At 38.9% G+C, this 19,252-nt stretch overlaps 2 protein-coding genes across 3 annotated transcripts; one reads left to right on the top strand and one right to left on the bottom strand.

The window, feature by feature from the left end:
* Positions 1 to 322: 322 nt before the first annotated feature.
* Positions 323 to 1,378, top strand: dynlt1a (dynein light chain Tctex-type 1a). The gene is made up of 5 exons (XM_084097539.1): positions 323 to 436; positions 575 to 616; positions 751 to 874; positions 962 to 1,039; positions 1,184 to 1,378. Exons 1-5 carry the CDS (start codon positions 410 to 412, stop codon positions 1,252 to 1,254), a joined length of 342 nt encoding a protein of 113 aa, XP_083953665.1. The 5' UTR covers positions 323 to 409; the 3' UTR covers positions 1,255 to 1,378.
* Positions 1,379 to 1,551: 173 nt separating this feature from the next.
* Positions 1,552 to 18,976, bottom strand: rlf (RLF zinc finger). Of its 2 annotated transcripts, XM_084097382.1 has the most exons (9): positions 18,746 to 18,976; positions 11,639 to 11,793; positions 11,390 to 11,471; positions 9,901 to 10,036; positions 9,398 to 9,600; positions 9,152 to 9,288; positions 6,820 to 6,961; positions 2,438 to 6,729; positions 1,552 to 2,279 (listed from the first exon to the last, which is right to left on the bottom strand). In XM_084097382.1, exons 1-9 carry the CDS (start codon positions 18,959 to 18,961, stop codon positions 2,240 to 2,242), a joined length of 5,403 nt encoding a protein of 1,800 aa, XP_083953508.1. In that variant the 5' UTR covers positions 18,962 to 18,976; the 3' UTR covers positions 1,552 to 2,239. The 2 variants fall into 2 exon arrangements, with proteins under 2 accessions (XP_083953508.1, XP_083953507.1); XM_084097381.1 differs by having other exon boundaries at positions 1,552 to 6,729.
* Positions 18,977 to 19,252: the final 276 nt, after the last annotated feature.

Below are 19,252 nucleotides of genomic sequence, written 5' to 3'. Positions count from 1 at the left end.
CGGGACAGTTGAAGAAAACAAATCAAGGCAGATATCACTTATGAATAGTTCCTTTTCACAATTGCATGAGTACAGAGAGAGAGAGAGAGAGAGAGAGAGAGAGCAACTCTTAATGTACCAAAGCATTTTCCAAATGTACTTCCCACAGTTTTTGTTGTCCTACGTGTACTACGTAAAACTTCATAAAATATTTTCCCCTGTATAATTTACCCCACATACTCGGGAAGAGATACTCAAAAAAGTAACTAGTGATATCTTTGACATCATTGTCGTTGCTTTGCGAGACAAAAACAAAACACTGAAGAACAGCCTATTGTGAGCAGTATGTGCCTGGTCGTGATTACTATCCAGCAAATGACCATTGTCTGTCTCCATAGAAACTACAAAACGCTCTGGATAAAGTAGCGCCATGGACGAAGATCAGTCTGCTGAGGAGGTACTTGACAAAAAACCTAACAATAACTAGTATTATGTTGTAGAGTTATTATTCTTACTTCTATGTGCAGTATAAATAATCTCTCGATTTGTTCATACTTAAACGATGACCTTAATCATGTATTTATTTCATTCACAGACTACATTTGTTGTGGACGAGATTACCACAGTTATCAAAGAAGTATTTACTATTCCAATGTGTAGACATGAAGTCAATCTTTAACTATCAATTCAATTACTTTGCATGAGTAAATATTTTGAAATGTAAATGATGAATATTCATTGCAATAATCATGTATTATGGGCTGATTACAGGCTGTTGAAAGCACCATTGGAAACCACTCTTACCAACACAACAAAATCAACCAGTGGATGTCAAACATTGTAGAGTCAAGTCTGAGCCAGCTAACTAAATTAGGAAAACCTTTCAAGTATATAGGTATGGTAACAGGCAATTTAAATGACAATAATACTTATGTAAACCTGTATGTTTTTCCCAAATCCACTCTTCTGTTTGTTCAATCAGTGACATGCATCATACTGCAAAAAAATGGGGCAGGTTTGCACACTGCCAGCTCCTGTTTCTGGGACAACACTACAGATGGTAAGACGTATTTTAAGAACGGGCAAGCATTTCAGAGATTCGATTTCTTACTTTAAATAATCCAATCATTATCGAAAAATGTAAAACAAAAGACATATATATATATATATATATATATAATGACATTGACTTATTTTCCCACAGGGAGCTGCACAGTACGGTGGGAGAATAAAACCATATACTGCATAGTTAGTGTTTTTGGGCTTGCCATCTGAGGATGAATATCAACATGTAGGCCTGTCTCCGGTTCAAAAATTTCGGAACCTTTTTGAAAGCCTCATAAACAAGCAATGCTGTCCCTGTTCAATTTGTAACTTTAATAAATGTATTTCCAATTCTAAATGTGTATGTCTTTTCATAGTATATGAATAGTGTATATATATATATATATATATATATATATATATATATATATATAAAAACCAAGTAAACTTAAAATGGATCCTGTGGAGTCATTTTCAGTTATGGGTCTGATGTGTATACAACAAGTAATAGAATATGTATTCTTGAAATCTTTCGTTGTTCTTTTTTATTTGACCTTATTTACAGATATAAACATTCACAACTTAACAATCAAGGTACCTAATTCTGGCAGCAAAGAACCAAAATTGTATCAATGATATAAAAAAATACTATGAAAGTCTCTCAAATAAAAAAGGTGGACAAGAGTTTTAACTGCCTTTTTGCCCAGCAAAAGCTTATGCTTTAGTTTCAGAGGGTAAGAGATCGAGAATGGAGGCAAAGGACTTTGGCCTCTCTAGAACCACCACAGGCTTCAAGAACTGAAGCTGTTTTATAGCTTGGTCGCCACAGCCCGCTAAAGCCCTCTCCAAAATCAGACGGAGATTCTGGATAGAGGTACACTCTCCTTTAGAGATCAAGTGCCTCAGAGGGGATGACCGAAACTTGCGGCTTCGAGAGATGGGGGCTCCTCTCTGAGTGTTTTCTTTGACCGAGCAGTTCCGTCTGAAACAATCTCTGCGGCGAGGTGGATCAGGCTTGAGACAAGGATTAGTAACTACTGTAGCCCATGGCTTTTCATATTTGATGTCCTCCTTCTCTTTAATGAAATTCAAGAATGATGACTCAAAGCCCATAGGTTTGTAAGTTGCAATATCAAAAGCTCGTGGTGCTAGACTGTGCGCTACAGGATCCTTTGGGATTGGCGAAAGAGAGACTGGCGGTGGTGGTTCAGAGAGTTCATTCCTCCGTCTGAGGGGCTGCCGAGTTGGTGTGGGAACTGATATGGAAACAGTAGAAGGAATGTTAATAGATTTACTGTCTTTATCAGAGGGTTCAAATGAACTTTCATCAACAGCAATTCTGAGGGTAGAGGGTGGTGAGAGGTCAAGCGGTGGAGGTCGAATAAGGGGAGGTGCTGTTAACTCAGAGTCTGACCTGTCTTTGTTGCTTGGACTCTCCTCAGAAACGGGCTCTTCAGGGTGCCCGCTTGACTTTGGGGAGCCATAGAGCAAATCTTCAGCTGCAATAAGCAAACTTGTGTCGGGGTGTGGCTCCCCTGACAACTCAATTACTTCATGTCCCTTTGATTCGTTTTTGATTGAATGGAGGCTCATTGGCAGTGACTGGCCACCTGGGGTCGCAGGCTCAGACTGATACTCCATCTTGAGGACGCCATTTGGAATCCTTGTTAAATCAGGTATAGCAGACACAGCAGATTTCTTTTGTATAATCTCTTCTAACTTTTCTGCAGTGTAACATAATTTGTCCTTATTGTCAGTGAACTCTTTGCGTGTAAGTTTGTGAACCGCAATATAATGTCGACTCAAACTACTCATTCTAGTTACTACAGAGTCACAGTTCTGTAACATGCAAGGGAAGGCCACAGACAGGCAGCGGTCTTGGCACATCTGCAAAGCCTCCTCATGTGTTCGGAAGACAATCTGGTCAAATCCTTTTTTTTTTTTGATTGTTGGTGTCTTAGGTACTTTGTCCAGCATCTCCTCTGCATTTTCTTCAATGGACTCAAAGTTCTCCTCAGACGGAGCGATTTCCTCATCCTCGATGCAGCATCTCTCAGGTTGCTTGAGAGAAAGCTTTTGGGAATCTTTCGATGACTGGGAAGAAGGTGAGATGATCAACTTCGTTTGGCATCCACTATTTGACTCATCTTTTTTAGGTGTACTCTGGAGACGCACGACAAGGGAATCAGATGGATCACAGTGCCTATAGAACACATGCTTTTTATAGCTCATTTTGAACTTGCTGTTCACAGAAGTAGCAGCTGGATTCAGTGAAGTCTGGTTCTGGTGAAACTGACTTGTGTGACGCAAGAGGCTGCTTTTGAGATGGTAGGACTCATTGCAGTTAGCATAGGTACACTTGAACCTTGGTATGGGCTCCTCTGATGAGGCCCTCTGTCTTTTTGGTATATTCTTAGATTTGCAGGATACTTTTGATGTAATTTTCTTTCTGTTAAAGTTGTGCTCTTTACGGTAGTGTTTAGTAAGACTAGACAAGTTGTTAAATTGCTTATCACATCCTTTGTGTTCACATGGAAAGCACAACTGTGAGCGGTTATAGTGATGCACTAACTGAAGGTGGCCAACAAGGGCATTCTGATTACCAAAGGCAGCATTGCAGTTTTTGTGGACACAATGAAAGGGTTTATTGTATTTAGTGAGGATGTGGCTCAGATTCCCTTTAGCTACCAAGCGGCGGCTTCCCCTAACATCAACCGCTTCGTGGTTTACATCAGCATCAGTTTCAGAAGGGACTTGCCTTTTCTCTTCAGCTTTAACTTGTCCATTTTTCCTATCTAGTTTTCTTTTCCACAACTGATAATCTTTTTTTTGGCATCTCTGTTGCCAAAGGTGTTTGTCCCGTATTTTGGTTTTAATGTCATCCATCTTCAAAGATTGTGACTTCTTCCTGTTTCTCATTTTAGATGACAACACAGGTGCTTTATCAACTAGTCTCCTTTTAAAAGTGCAGCTCATCTGTTCAACAACAGCTTTATTTATGTGATGCATCTGTATATAGTGGATCATCAATTCTTTTTTGTTTCTGTAGCACTTGGAGCAGAGATGGCACTTGAAAGGCTTGAATATTTGAGGATGAAACACCTCCATCTTTTTCACCTGTTCCTCAGTGCAACCATGAATCTTAATGTAGTGGTGCATTAAAGCACGACTTGTAACACTTTGGTAGTGGCAACTCTTAGCTTCGCAGGTGTAAGGTTTGGTTGTGGCCTGCACAAGGAACTCGCTTTGTGGTTGATTGTTCCCCAAAACAGAATCTTCAGTGCTATCAGGTGTTTTGAGAGGCTCAAATGTTTCAGATTGAAATACCTCCATCTGCTGAACTTTCTCCTCAGAGTATCCATGAATCTTAATGTAGTGCTGCATTAAAGCACAACAGGTAACGCACTGGTAGTGGCAGCTTTTGGCTTCGCAGGTGTAAGGCTTGGTTGAGGGCTCGCTTTGCGATTGCTCCTTCTCAGTGTCTTTAATGTGGTCATGTGTTTGTGACAATTCTGACTTGCTTGACAGCCTCTTTGAATCACTACTTGCTACATGAGATCTCACCTCTTTTTTGTTGTTTGCTGCTTTGGCAGGTGACCTTGCATTCAAGGTAGGTGTGCAAGTGCTCTGTGAATTACGCATAGCATATCTAGTGCTGGGAGAATTAAGGCTTAGTTGACTCAATCCAAGCATGATTTCGGTTAATGCTGCACAGAGTTCCACATTTGAAAGGGTTGCATCACAATCTACAGACTCAGGAGCAGGCGAGATATCCTTTTTGTGATTGGATTCCTCTGTAGATGACTTTTTTAGAGTCTTATCCTGGCCACTTTGATGCAATTCATTGGGTTGAGTCTTTGAATGCTGTTCTTGTACTTTCTTCTTGCATAATGGATCCTCCTCGTTAAACTCACCTGGATGAGCAATTTTTAAGTGCTTCTGGAGTTCTCTTGCAGTAGTGAAAGTCCTTTTACACTTTTTTAAGCCACATGTAAACTTTTTCCCATCAAAGCAGACAGCAACGCACGTCAACGAGACCTTAGATTCACTGTTCGCCAAGAGCTGTGAAGAACTTGAACCAACCTTTTGGGCACCATTCTCTACTTCTGCATTTGACCCAGAACCCAAGTCACTTTCTACAACTGGGAGCAAGAGTTTCCTTCTCATTTTTCTCTGTGTCTCAAAGTCTTTCTCTGTGAAAGTGATGTCATGAGTGGCCAAGTGCTGTAGAAATTCCCTGCGAGAGTAGAAAAAGTTCTTGCACCCTGCACTGGTGCAAGTGTAAGCTGCATCGCGGAAGTGCTGCGCCTCATGGTGGTAGAGCTGCCCAAGGTCACAATAAGAGAAACTGCAGCCTTTCAACTCACAGCCGTAAGACAAACGGAACCCATGACTATGCTTATGTGCTATAAGTTCATTGGTGGTGTCAAAACGGGCCCCGCATCCTGTGACTACACATATGTAAGGATGATCTCCATAATGGACCCACCGGTGCTGGCGATGGTGATAGGCTGTCATGAAGGTCTTCCGGCAGAAAGTGCACTTCTCCCGGCGGTCTTTCATCTCCAGATAATGTTTCAAATTGGGGTCTTCACTATCATGCTCATTTTTTATGTGTACACCCAAGTACTTAAAAAGTTTAAAATTCCTTGAGCAGTTAGTGGCTGGACACTGGTAAACATCACGATCCTGTAACTTAAAGTATGCATTGATGTAGTCAAATGTAATATAGTCATTGTCTACTTGCTTATCAGGCACACTGGCAGCTTGCTCTAATATATGTTCTAATACAACAGGGTCATGGGTGGACTGATAGTACATGGCAAGGGAAGGGTCTAAAGGAATTTGACCAGGCTCTAGCTCATCCAAACTATCCTCCTTGAAATAATGTTGCAGGTCCACCTTCTTCTTCACTTTTTTCTTTTTCCAGTGACCCTTTGCAGGAATCTGAATGTGTTTTTTGGAGTGGGGCGCAAACTCCTTTTTACTTTTAAACTTTTGTAGACACACAGGGCATGTCCACACGTCATTTTCCATGTGTTTTCTGGCATGGTGACAGATTCGCGTCTCCACCACTTGTTTATGGCATATCTGGCAGGTAAATTTATCCTTCTGATGCATGTCGGATCTCTTAGAGACGTCGTGTGAGTCTTTTTTCTTTGAGACTTTTTGTCCCTTTTCCATTTCCGTTTTTTCCACTGTCTGCTCTTGCTCAGTGCTGCTAAATACATTAACCTTACATTCATTTTCTCCCTCCTTCCCAACCTCTTCATTCAAAACTGCTCCAAGATTACACAGCTCCTCGGGTGCTGCTTCATCCTCTACTTCTTCCTCAGGTTCCAGCCCCAGTAACTGAACACAGTAGCGTTTCAATGTCTTCCAGTCCCAGAATTCAGGGTCAATTGGCCAATGTGCTTTCAGAGAAAGTAAAAGCTCGCAACGCAGAGAATTTGGAATAATGGCATTCTCCTCATCATATTTTTGATCAGGACGTGTGTAGAGCTCCTCAAGGACATCAAAGGCTTCCTGAGCAGGACTTAAGAGGAATTCTGTAAGCTGACAAGCCCTTATCACCTCCAGATCATCAGGGAGGAGACAGACAACAGCTTTGCAGACCATTGTTTTTGCATCTACGTCATCTTGCTTTGGAAGCCGAAGAGCCTTCACGCACAGGTCAACTGACACTGCAAGGCCAAGCTGCATTGCCTGAAAAATACAAGAGACTAAAATTCAGAAACAGCTTAGTGTACATTAAAGGGATAACCAAATAATGAGGGAGGAAACAGGTCTATTTACCTCTGTCTGAATTACACGAATGAGGAATAGGAGATGGTAGATAGTCCTGGCAATGGCTGCAAACTGGAGACACCGTTCAATAAATGATTCAAGGGACACATCAATTCTTCTCTGCAGTTTGCTCCAAAGGAGGGTTAACTCCCTGACAGACACCATAGAAAAAAAAGCTTCATTAGAGAAGACATCTGAGCAAAACAAATACACCCATTCATGGCTTTCACTCCATAATTTACCTGTGCACCCTAGTGTTGCACGATATACCAGTACTAAAAATGTATCGCTATACCCTGCAGTAAAAACGGTATGATTGCTGAATTTCTTGAATGAAAAATCAGGATGTGCTTGATTTTCAAATGAATTAAGCGCAATAAACTGCAAAAAATAACTCATGTGGTTCTCACGCTGTCTGACACATACTCAAAGTGCATGAAGTGCACCTGAAGTGGCAGAAAGCATGCGATTCCATATGTGCTTATTGCGCAAATACACACATAATAATGTCAAAATGCCCGCCTTGGAGAGTATTCACGTGAACACAGTCGGTTTTGTCTGTGAACGTAAACAGTTAAAAGGAAATTGGACGTGTATCAGTATATTGGGAGAGTTGGGGTACTCAAACTCAGACTGGACTCGAGTACAACTTTGCACGGAGTTGAGGCCTGTTGCATGAAGCTATATGAACAAACTCTGAGTTTCAGAGTAGGTTTGGAGTTGACAAATCCATATAAATCCAACCTGGTTAAGATCAGGTTCACAACGCTCTGTATAAACGTTCTGTCAACTCAGATATAATCCAGAGTTCGCGATTAACTCTGAAAGCGCATGCACCTGAAAGTGTGTCATGTGCAGCACACAGCCAATCATATGGAACATGGAGAGCATCACTTTGATTCACTTCTCAAGAGAGAGCCGCGCAATTTAATTCTGTTGAAGATTAAGAAATCAATACGAAAGAAATATCATGAAATTAAAGGCATTTACATGGCAGGAATAAACACTGCTGCTACAGCGAAAGTTTGTGAAGGCAGCGGAAAGAAAAAATCTGACTATATCAATGCATGTGAATCAAACAAATGGGCCTAATAATTTAAATAGTTTCACAAAGAGCTCAAAAGAGTACACATAAGCTTAATCTGTCTTAAAGCTTTATATATTAAAGCATGTATTATATTTATTTCAATTTAAAAGCAAAGTTTAATATTGTCAATTAATATAATTAAATGAATATATTGTATGATTATACATAATTCATATTATATAAATATAATAAATAATTAGCAGCAAAAGATGAGCAATTTTGTCTAAAATGTTTTCACTATAAACTGCTTTAATTTGGAGTGACAGATACAGGGGGGAGTGGCTTTATTGAATCTTTATTTACAGCTGATTGGTAGAGTTTTGGTCCGCGATCTCTAACCCAGAATCTCTAACTCCGGAGCAGGTTAGCCGTGTAGCATAAGTTACCATAGCAATGAAACCAGCTAAAAACCAATCCACCTTCTTGAGCCCGAAAAAACACCTGGGTAGAAACTAAAACCGGCTTTGTGCAACAGACCATTGGAGTGCATTTTTACTCGGACTTGAGCGTTTGAGACTCAAAATATAGAGTCTGACTCAAACTTGATTGGTTAAAGACTCATACTTGACAAAGGCGGACTCGAACCCAATACTATATATTGGATCCGTGCATTAGGTCTTAAAGTGACGGCAGCCTAATAAACATGCTGTTGTCTATGCTGTTAATGTTAATCAAAAAACAAAAGAAACGTGCAGCTGTGGTCACAGATAACGTGCAAGTCCCGATTTTTGCCTCTTCTTCTGCGTTTAAAATTGTTTGAATGTGTAAATTGGCAAGACAAAACTCATCCAAATTATAAACTTTCACTCTATGGTGATTAAATTTAGCAGTTTGTGGGGCAACCGTGCGGCAGCTGGTCGTACGGATCACGGATCAACTGCGTCGCACCCCTAATGTTATAGGCATTACATCACCCCAAATTACATAGTAAAAATCTGACCCTGTCAAAAAGGGCGCAATTGGGACCCTGCTTTTTGCAATTGGGTCGGGTCATGTTCAGACCTTAAACGAACCGTACCAGAGTTCGTTTGGAACCGGACCGAGACCACCTCTTCAGCTGGGTCTCGGTATGGTTATTTGGCCCGCACCCGAGTGCGATTGCTGTATTCACACCTGCCCAAAAGATCCACACCAAGGGGGGAAACGAACTTGAGTTCGATTCAGTCAAACCAATTAAGTCAGGTGTGAATTCACCCTTAGGTAAATATACATACAAAGACAGTTCATTGCGTTTTGGTTATAAAAGGTCCTCACCAGGAACAGTACAAGCTGTCTTGTTGTAGCTGCTGTGTAAAATATGTGGTGCACAGGATGAAGGCTGTGCTCTCATCCCCCTCAGAATCCATGTTGCAAATAATGTCCAGGACATCTTTTGCATCTATTCTAGAAATCTTATAGACAAAGGGAGAGATGGTAATATAATTTAGTATATAAACAAACGCATCATGATGAAGTTCAACCATATCAGACACAATCATTAAGTAAAACTGTATACTTTACCTCTAAAATAGCTTCCTCACCAGGCAGCATCTGGCACAGTTGGGTGACAAAGGTTTGGCGAAAAGTTGACTGACTAGGCAGGAGGCTACAGTTAGCACAGGCTTTGTTGAGGATCAGTGCTTTCTCTACCTCCCCTACTTTCTCCAAGTGTTTGATCCGCATTTCCATAAAACCTTCTCCCTCCAAAGCAAGATAGTCATTCACTGTTCCAGAGGAAGGCAATGGTAAGTAAACAGCTGACTGTGTTTTAATGCAGATATTAACATTGTTGTAAGGTCTGATTTTAGACATCACATTCTTCATTAAAAATCCCTTAAACTGGTTAAACGTCAGATACAAGTTTTTACTTCAGACATTTTGTGTAATAAAATGTCAGCCTGTCCAAATCGCTGAATAAACCAAAAACAAAATGTTCAATCAAAGAAAAAGAAATGACATATTGAAATAGTTAACCCTTATTGTGGGCAAAATGAACAAAACTGCAATAATATAATGTTACTCACCCTCATCTGGGTCTGTGGGCTGACCGGTAAGAAGTGAGACCATGACAGGATTATTCCAAGCCCCACCTTCACCTGTGATGTTCAGAAGGGCATGCAAATCTGTACTGCCATACTGCAGCATGGCCTCATGGGCCGCCTGTAAAGAGTAAAACCACACATTGACAAATATATAAAGTCTATAGCATCTGCCTGCAAACAGTGTCCAGAAAATGGACACTGAATGTTAGATCAAATGCCACTGTATTTTTTCTGTTTTGTCCAGGGAGACTGTACTTGCTATACAGATTCCCACTGGAAAATGTATGTCTCGATTTCTGTTCAGTACAAACAGTACAAGCCTGTCTTAGCTCATTGAACACCAGTACAGACTGTCTGTGACAGGGGTCTTTAATAGGGGGCTGGCAACATTTGGCGGAACTTTATTAAAGTCAAACCATAAATGACAGGCCCCTTCAATATTAAATTATAAATGCATAAAAATAAAAGCACTGAAATATATTAAGAAAATTATTAAGTACAGTGAGATTTTGTACATCAAAATGATTATTTTAGTGGCTTTATGTTGTATGCATCATGAAGCATGTAAATACATGAATATGATACTATAGGGGTATAACGGTACACGAACATGATGGTTCGGAGCAACAGGGGGAGAAAACTAAACATAAAATAGCATCTTTTTTACATTAAGCTTACAGATGTGTATATGTGTTTAAATAAATTCTATTATAATTAATTTTCTTAAGGATAAAAAAAAATCTATCTTAGCTAATGCTGTAAAGTGTAAACTATATTGGGAGCCCTTAATTACACATTACTATAATATTAAAGTTTACAATTAACAACAGAGCCCAAATTATTAAATTTAATTGCTATTTATTATTTATTTAAAAAAAAAAAAAAAAAAAAAAACTTACTGTAAATTACACATAAGGCAAGATTTGCATTAACTTCAAAATCTAATTTTCTACTCAAATTCATTTCTGAAATATAATGTTTTCATGACAAATTTATTTAAACACATTAAATAATCAAGACATTACTAACAGGTTAAGTAAATATAATGAATAGGCTAATATAGTGCATATGCTTCTCTCTAGAGTTCATTTAGCGAACTAACCTGCAGTCGAAACTAAATGCCTGAGGTAAATGTAATGCTACGTGAGATAGAGATATTATTCTGTTTTATCTCTGGAAGATGTTTTATTGATATCTTTCCGCAGTTGAAACACTGGTTGAGAGATGTAAACTATTGGAATTTGGATCGCCTGTGACTGAATGTATTCGCCATGCGACTGCATGCACCGAACCGTGACGTCTCTACCGTACAGTTCGGGACGTATACATGTACAGTCACACCCCTACTACCCTACTACATATAGGTCAGCCTTTAAAAGCCTTTAATTCTTGAAGGATCCATAAAATTTTCATTCAGTCAGAATTAAACTTTTGATCTATCTTGGACAACAAATTCATTATTATATCTTACCTGAACTGAACCATGGAACTGCAGCCAGGCTTCCAAAGGTATTTCATTTTGAGGCACAGACAACAACAATTCAAGGCAACTCCTGTAGATGATCACAACATTTGGACAGAATTCTGTCAACAGTTTTAAAAGGTACACTGTTTTTTTTTTATGAACAAGTGAGTCAGCAGACAACTGGACAGACTTTAAATTGTGTTTCTGAATGTTTGTGAAAAGAAAAGAAAAAAATATCCTAAAAATAGCACTTACAATGCAAGTCTTTTGAGCACAAGGGCAACACTGGGGGAGTCGCCTGTGAGATGTGGCCTGGCAGCAGCAAAACAGTTGATTGACAGACAGTAAACTTCCAATAGAGGCAATCCGTGTTCCACTGAATTCCTGCTCCCAGCGTAATGCATTAGAGCCTACAAGTATAACCAAATAAACAAGATCATAAAAATAAATACATTAAAATTAAGTCAAGTCCAATTTACTGCTCTTCAGAGGTCCAACAGATATCAAAACACACAAACAATAAAAGTCTGTTAAAGTGTAACCTAACTTTACATCTAAATTCATGCTGTATGAACCATTTTAACAATTTCTATGCATACATGTACACTAACTTTCAAATATTTGGGATCAGTACGTACAGGTGTTTTCTTTAAAGAAATTAATACTTTCATTCAGCAAGGACGCATTAAATTGATAGTTATGACAGTTAAGACATTCATAATGTTACAAAAGATTTCTATTTCTAATCTTTGAACTTAGTTTCTATTCATCAAAGAACCTGGAAAATGCATCAGTATGTTCACGTGAACAAAGACATTCTTAACAGAGCGTCAAATCCACAAGTCAGCATGGAAACAGAAGCATTCTTTTATGGCGATTTACATTTAGTCTAAATCGCCAACAACTGGGTGGTTGGTTGGGCATTATATATATTTTTTTAAATACTGTGAACAATTTTGATGCTACATGTATAAATTAAAAACAAAAGACTGATTGAACTAAAAAAAAGTTTTTTCCTAAAGCCATTTTGCTTACACATTAGACCCATCATATGTAGTTGTATTATAGAAATACATTATATAAAAAAACATCCCATTGCAAAAAAAAAAAAAAAAAAACTCTTGAATGCCGACCGTGTGAGATGAGAATAAAACTGATTAGAGAAATAATAAACATTGCTTTACTTAAAAAAAAAAAAAAAAAAAAAAAAGATTTATAATTAAAAACATAACTATATTGTGTAAAATCTGCCCAGCCCAGTGAAGCCTCATCAATAGAGCATGCATGTTCTGAATAGCAGCTCTGAAGTAAACTAACCATGGAACATAACCTGTTCCGGAGTAGGTTATGTTCAGAGAAGTTGCTACGTCTACTTCATACCCTGAAAGTTACCAAAAGTTGAGGTTATCTGCATGCTTGTCCATAAAACCAGGTCTGGTGCATAACCTGCTTTGTGGATGGTACTAGACTAGTTTTACTCCTTGTTCTTTCATATTCATAGAATCTCCACCATGTGTCATGATAAATAAATGCAGCCTTGGTGAGCATAAGAGACTTATGCTCACCAAACAGACTTAAGGATAGTTCACCCAAAAATGAAAATTAGCCCATGATTTACTCACCCTGAAATCATCCTAGGTGTATATGACATATGCCATATGACAAATATCCACATTTAAAACTATCGACTAAAATAACTAGCTTCCGGCAGATGGAGCACTTTAATCATAAACTGATGCGCTTTGATGGACTTCCAAAGACGACATACAGCCATTCACCTCCCATTCTAAAGCTTGGAAGAGCCAGGACATTTTTTAAAGGGCACCTATTATGACTCTTTTCACAAGATGTAAAATAAGTCTCTGATGTCCCCAGAGTATGTATGTAAAGTTTTAGCTCAAAATACCCAACAGATAATTTTTTACAGCATGTTTAAATTGTCATTTTTTGGGGCTCAGAAAAACATGCTGTTTTAGTGTGTGCCCTTTAAATGCAAATTAACTGCTGCTGCACGGCCCAGGGGGCGGAGCCTCACGAGCTCGCGCTCAGAAGAACCAGAAGGACAATCTCAACAGAAACTCTCAGTTGCGGTGTTCATTTCGACTCGGAGTCGGACAATAATGCCCACAGAGCCAGAGAATATATGCTGTATAGAGATAGAACAGGTATAGTTTAGTTTAATTATGGTTATAACTTGTTTGTCATCTGCTTTTATCCACTATTAATACAAGCCTGCTGTAGCAAAACCCGTCCGAATGATGACCAAAATATACTGACGAGTTCAGTGAAGTTTATTGTACATCACACAAAAGATCAGCGTTAGTTTTACTCCAGAGAATCACAATAAGAGCTGAATAAACACAGTATAAGAAGTGAGCATTAAAATCTTATCCATAAACTCTCTCTCTCTCCCTTTGGATCACGAACAGTACAGATCCATCCTTGAGTAACAACGAGAGTAAATGAAGACTGCTATGTTCATTCTTACATCCAACAACAACACACCTCAATCGCTTAGGAGACATTCTTGTCTACAGCTGCTCAAGCGTCGAACAATGGCAGACTCTGTGTCCAGCTCACTCAGGGCGGGTCTATGCTCAAACTGAAGTGTCAATCAAGGAGTCGTGGGAGGGGCCTGTGCAATTCTACGTCACATTTGCACCGAATCTGAGAACAGCTCATTCTGAGACAGTGCTTATGATTTATTGAGATTGTAAAAAAAACACTGGATGGATTTATCATTCTAGGGTGGTTTTGCTCACACACTGCCAACACACATTTATATTCAAACACCATGTAAAAGTGAATTTTGCATAATAGGTGCCCTTTAATATAACTCCGATTGTATTCGTCTGAAAGAAGAATGTCATATACACCTAGGATGGCTTCAGGGTGAGTAAATCATGGGCTAATTTTCATTTTTGGGTGAACTATGCGTTTAAAAAAAAAAAATCTTACCAACCACAAACTTTGGAATGGTAGTAGATTATGCTCAAAAAACAAGACAAAGGTGGATGAGGCCTGACTTCTGCAGAGTGCTGACAAGGGTCTTTTGAGAGCCTGGCTCTAACATGTTAGAATGCTGTCTTTACCACAAACCTACGGGTCCACACAAGGGAGGATGTGAGGAGAAACCCCAGATACAACACTTCCACAGCACTCCATCTGTGCTGGGATGCTCTGATTGGACCTTAGGGATGGAAGCAGATGTAACTAGAGCACAGAGCAACTCCAGATAACCTCCTCGTTCCTGATGTACACATTCAAACTCTCCTTTCACAAACATCAAGCCTCAAGGATGTTAAATCCCAGCTGTTATCTTATTATAGAGAACAAGAGAGGAAATGCCGTATTTAACCTCTATGACTAAGATTAGGAGAGTTTCCCTCTGGGTAACTGGGTATAGCCCTGTTAACAAGCGTCACCCCAGAGCAGCTGGGATGCTTTCTTCTGAGACTATCACTTGAGTGAAGAAAAAAATCATAGTGGTTAGATCATTGTTCTGCTAATGTCAAAACAGCCTAAATAGTAAAAAGCACAAAGCATAGCATGACAATAGCAATTTGCAGTTTCAGAAGACAATAAAATTGTCCTTTGAAGAAATCAGGACAGAAGTGGTTGGTATTAATGTATTATACTCTTCTGTGAATAGAATATCGAACTGGAGATCACTAAACTGCAAGCTTACCGGTGTTTTCAGAAAGCCTGTGTGCACATGCTTGCCAGGTTGAGAAAAAGTAAAACACTTAGTTAGCAGATATTTCCATATTGAACAAGTTTGAAGCTCTAATTGAGGGATTAATTATATTCCTCTGAGGGCCAGATTAAACCTTGTGCTAGCCTATATCTATTATATTATATTCATTAGGCTAATTTCAGCACATTTTCACTCTGTTTTAAACGCTGTTCTTGTATTAAAATTAACACTGCTGAGCACGGGCTGCGGAATCGATAGAGAAGCAGCTGTATCGATTCTCGTATCGACAAGTAGTATGTAGTATGCCCTAGCAGACAGGTAGTATGTGTGGCAAATGACATCTGCCAGGACCAAGTCCTGCTGGATCGGTTGCCACAGCAACAGTGAAGCTGAGGAAAAGAGGCAGAGCTGAGTAGTCTCCTAAATGGGGCCTCTGGGTTCCCAATGGGATACTTTTAATGTGCTTGTCATGACCAAATTACACCAACACTGAAAAATTTGTATTATGGTGTTATAGACACACACAAACACAAAAGTCTTTGCATGATTGACATGTGCTGTCAGAAATAACAGTTTTTAATCTTTAACCATGAATCATGAAAAAAAAAAAATGCATGTGCAATGCGTAATCATTTCAACGTAGCCGTACCGCAAAATATTTGTATTAAAGGGATGGTTCGGAGTATTTTCAACCAAGGGTCCTTTGCACCATGACCTCGAGCCAAACACCCCCCCAAGGTTAGAGCTTATTTATAGATATCAGCCGAATGGTGGCAGAAAGCGATGTATGTAGTGTAACGATGCCCAGTTCCAGGAATGCACTAATATTTTGTTGGTAGTACCAGTTTGCAACAATTATTAGTTAACACTAAGTTGTCAACACTTCGGAAAAACTACCAACTAGTAACTAGTCGGTACTACCAACAAAATATTAGCGCATTCCTGGAACTGGCCATCGTTTCACTACATCCTTATGCATCGATTTCTGCCAGGACTTTTACGGGCTTTTCCCAAATCAAGGAAGTGACCTCAACGTCCGGGTTAGCAGTAGCATAAGCCAATCAGGCAAGTGTTATTTAAATAAACTCCTGATGTACTTACAAAGTACACTTTTTTCCAAACTAAAAAGAGGTCCCTGAAACCCAAAACTTTGAATTACTGAAAAAGCTTAAATTAGTTTCTAGAATTTATATGTGGGGGTCATTAATCTGTCAAAATAATTTTTTTTGGTTCATTCCACGAGTCTGAATGCAGTTTGCATTGAATATTGATATATGTGTGAATGTTCCAAACTTTCAAAAAAAACCTTTTAAACATAACCAAATTTGGTTGGTGTAGTGATTATGGCTTGTTAATAGCAATGTATTGCACTCTATGCAATACAATGCATTCTGAGTTCTCTTTTGTTCACATTTGCATAATCCCGAATCATTTCTGCCGTTACAGTACAACATTAATGATGACACAAGGTGGAGCTTTTTCAATGAAAGACAACAAGGAGCATAATACACTACCATTTAAGTTTGGGGGGTTTAAGTTTATTTTTGAATTAAGTCTATTTTAGGCTCACCAGGGCTATATGTGATAATACAGAAAACAGTAATTTATGATATATTACAATAAACATTTTAAAATATATTAAATAAATAAAAATTTCCTGTTTTGAGAATTGGATCCCTCTGGGTCTGAAATAAAGTTTAATAATAATAATAATAATTCTGTGATGGCAAAGCTGGCCAAAGCAGCCATATCTTCAGTGTCACATAATCCTTCAGAAATCATTCTAATATGCTGATTTGATCCTCAAGGAACTTATTTCATTTTAAAACAATTGCACTTTGTAAAATTTTAGAAAACGTGATACATTTTCTCAAGATTTTTTAAAGAATAAAAAGTTAATTGAAATAATAATTATTAGGCTATTTTTTTTTTATAGAAATCTTTTCTAACAATGTGAAAGTCTTTACTGTAACTTTTGATATAATTAATTTGACTGCCTTGATAAATTAATTGTGATCTCTTTTGTAGGACTAACAAGAATAAAGGTGCAGTAAGCGATTTCTGGGAAAAGCTATACATTTAAATCAACAACCCAAAAAAACTATTTTGTGAATATTTGCTAGAAGTCTGTTTTGTGTGTGTGCTGAAAAGAAATTGTGTTTGCACACAGTCATGGCCTGTGTAAATAGGAGAAAAAACAAAGTGCATAGGACTGAACACCACAACTCTCTTGTAGCAATCAGCAAAAGCAGGCGTATACATCATGATGGGGAAGGAGAAAGAGTGAGCAAGCGGTACATTTTGTAGAAAGACTGTAAATAGAGATGCCAGAGATATTACCAAAGAGGAAAAGGTCAAAGGAATATAATTGTAAAAAGAAGGGTTATGATCAGGCAAGAGCTAAGGCCCTGCATTAATACTGAAAAAAGAAACTTTCCAGAGCTGGAGAGACGGTAGAGAGGCCTGAAAACGGACGCCGCGGTTGCTTTGTTTTTGCTTGATACGCGAGTAACATTGGTTTTGCTATGTTTTACAGAACCAAGATATGCTTTTGTAATTGGTGAATCACAGTCTAATGTGCCAGTCATGTTGCATAGCATGTTCTGTTATTTTGGAGGCAAAGGAATGAAGGCAAGGCTGTGTTTGATTGGGTGTTGATTTCAAATATCAACAGTGTTTCTCACAAATCGCTTACTGCACCTTCAATATAACATGACTGAAATTTGCCTCAAAATATACATAGTATTTTGAAATCAAAATAGTTGAATTAATTGTCTATTTCAAGCCATGAAAAAAAAATTATGTTTAATAAAAAGATCAATAAAATGCTTTCACTAAACACAAATGCATACATACACTGTTTCACTGGCTGTAAACTTTGACAGGTAGTACTGGAGTGCAATTACTTAATTGTACTCATATTAAAAACAGTACCAATCATCATCAATATTATATTACAATAATATTCAAGAGGGCTGGTTCCAAAAAACAACAGTGTGAACGAAAACTGAACTAAGATCCAATCATAAAATTAGATCTCAGTGTGAATGCAAAGAGAATTGGGTCTCTTAAAAGGGGTGTGAGTTTGGACTCGAGGAACTCAAACACTCCCACTGTTGATTCGAAGTGACACGTGACAGGGGGCATCAAAGTTAGTGGAGACGAGAACCTGCACAAGATAAACACAACCGAGCCCCACCCCACTAACGTGCTGTACCCCAGTACAAGATATACATGTTCAAACAAAACATGCAAATGCCGTTTCAGCAGGCCCTTAGAACCAAATCTCTAATAACGTTACATGATTTTACAGACCACAGATCGTCAATCGTAAACACAAACTTATATCCGCATATACGGGGGGCAGGGGGAAGCGTGCAACACACTATGCACAGTATTAGCTAACTAACACAACCAAATACAGCCTATTAGAAAATGAAACTTAAAAGCTTGCATCGTCTCTTATTTTGCTGGTCATTGGGCGTGCATGCCAACACAATTCGCTTGAAATTAGGCTCACTAAGCGGCCCACGCGTTAAGATCACATCCACGCATGGTCGGTTGCAGCCACAACTCGCATCTGGTTAGCTAACGCGAGCCGCCACAGCTCTGAAATGTTGCATATAAACAATTCGCATGCATGCAGCGTTTTCGGCAGCGCGTACCTGGCAGAAGTTGTTGCAATACTCCGTGGACGATTCTTCAGAAACGTCTTGCTGCCGAAGTTCGGCTTCGAGTTGCTGAAGGGTGGCTTGCAGACCCTCCATAGCGAAAAATGTGTCCTCGTCGAGCAGCAGGCTGTGTCGGCCGCCCCAGTCGAGCTCCGCTTCTGCGTTCTCATCCGCCATGTTCACTGGCAGCCACGGCGCGTACGCACACATGCGGTCATGTGACGGCGAAGGGCCTCCTGCTCCAGGTGGGACGGAAGACGAAGATCACAACACATTGACCGCCCAGCCATAAATATTTATTTTTTAACATAATCTGGATTTATACAGATACATTTATATGTTTTTGTATTTACTTGAAATGGCATGGAATGGACTAGATTCCTCAAGCATATTTTACCCAGAATTCAGTATGTTTGGGACTACATCAGATGATGGTTTATTGTTAATTATAATCATCTTATATCCCCTTATATTAAATAAACGTATTTGTTTGATCATTTT

The sequence above is a fragment of the Abramis brama genome, assembly GCF_963993115.1.
Source record: "Abramis brama genome assembly, chromosome: 21".
NCBI lineage: Eukaryota > Metazoa > Chordata > Actinopteri > Cypriniformes > Leuciscidae > Abramis > Abramis brama.
Note: the sequence above shows the minus strand (reverse complement) of the source record. Positions and strands in the feature narration are given on the sequence as shown.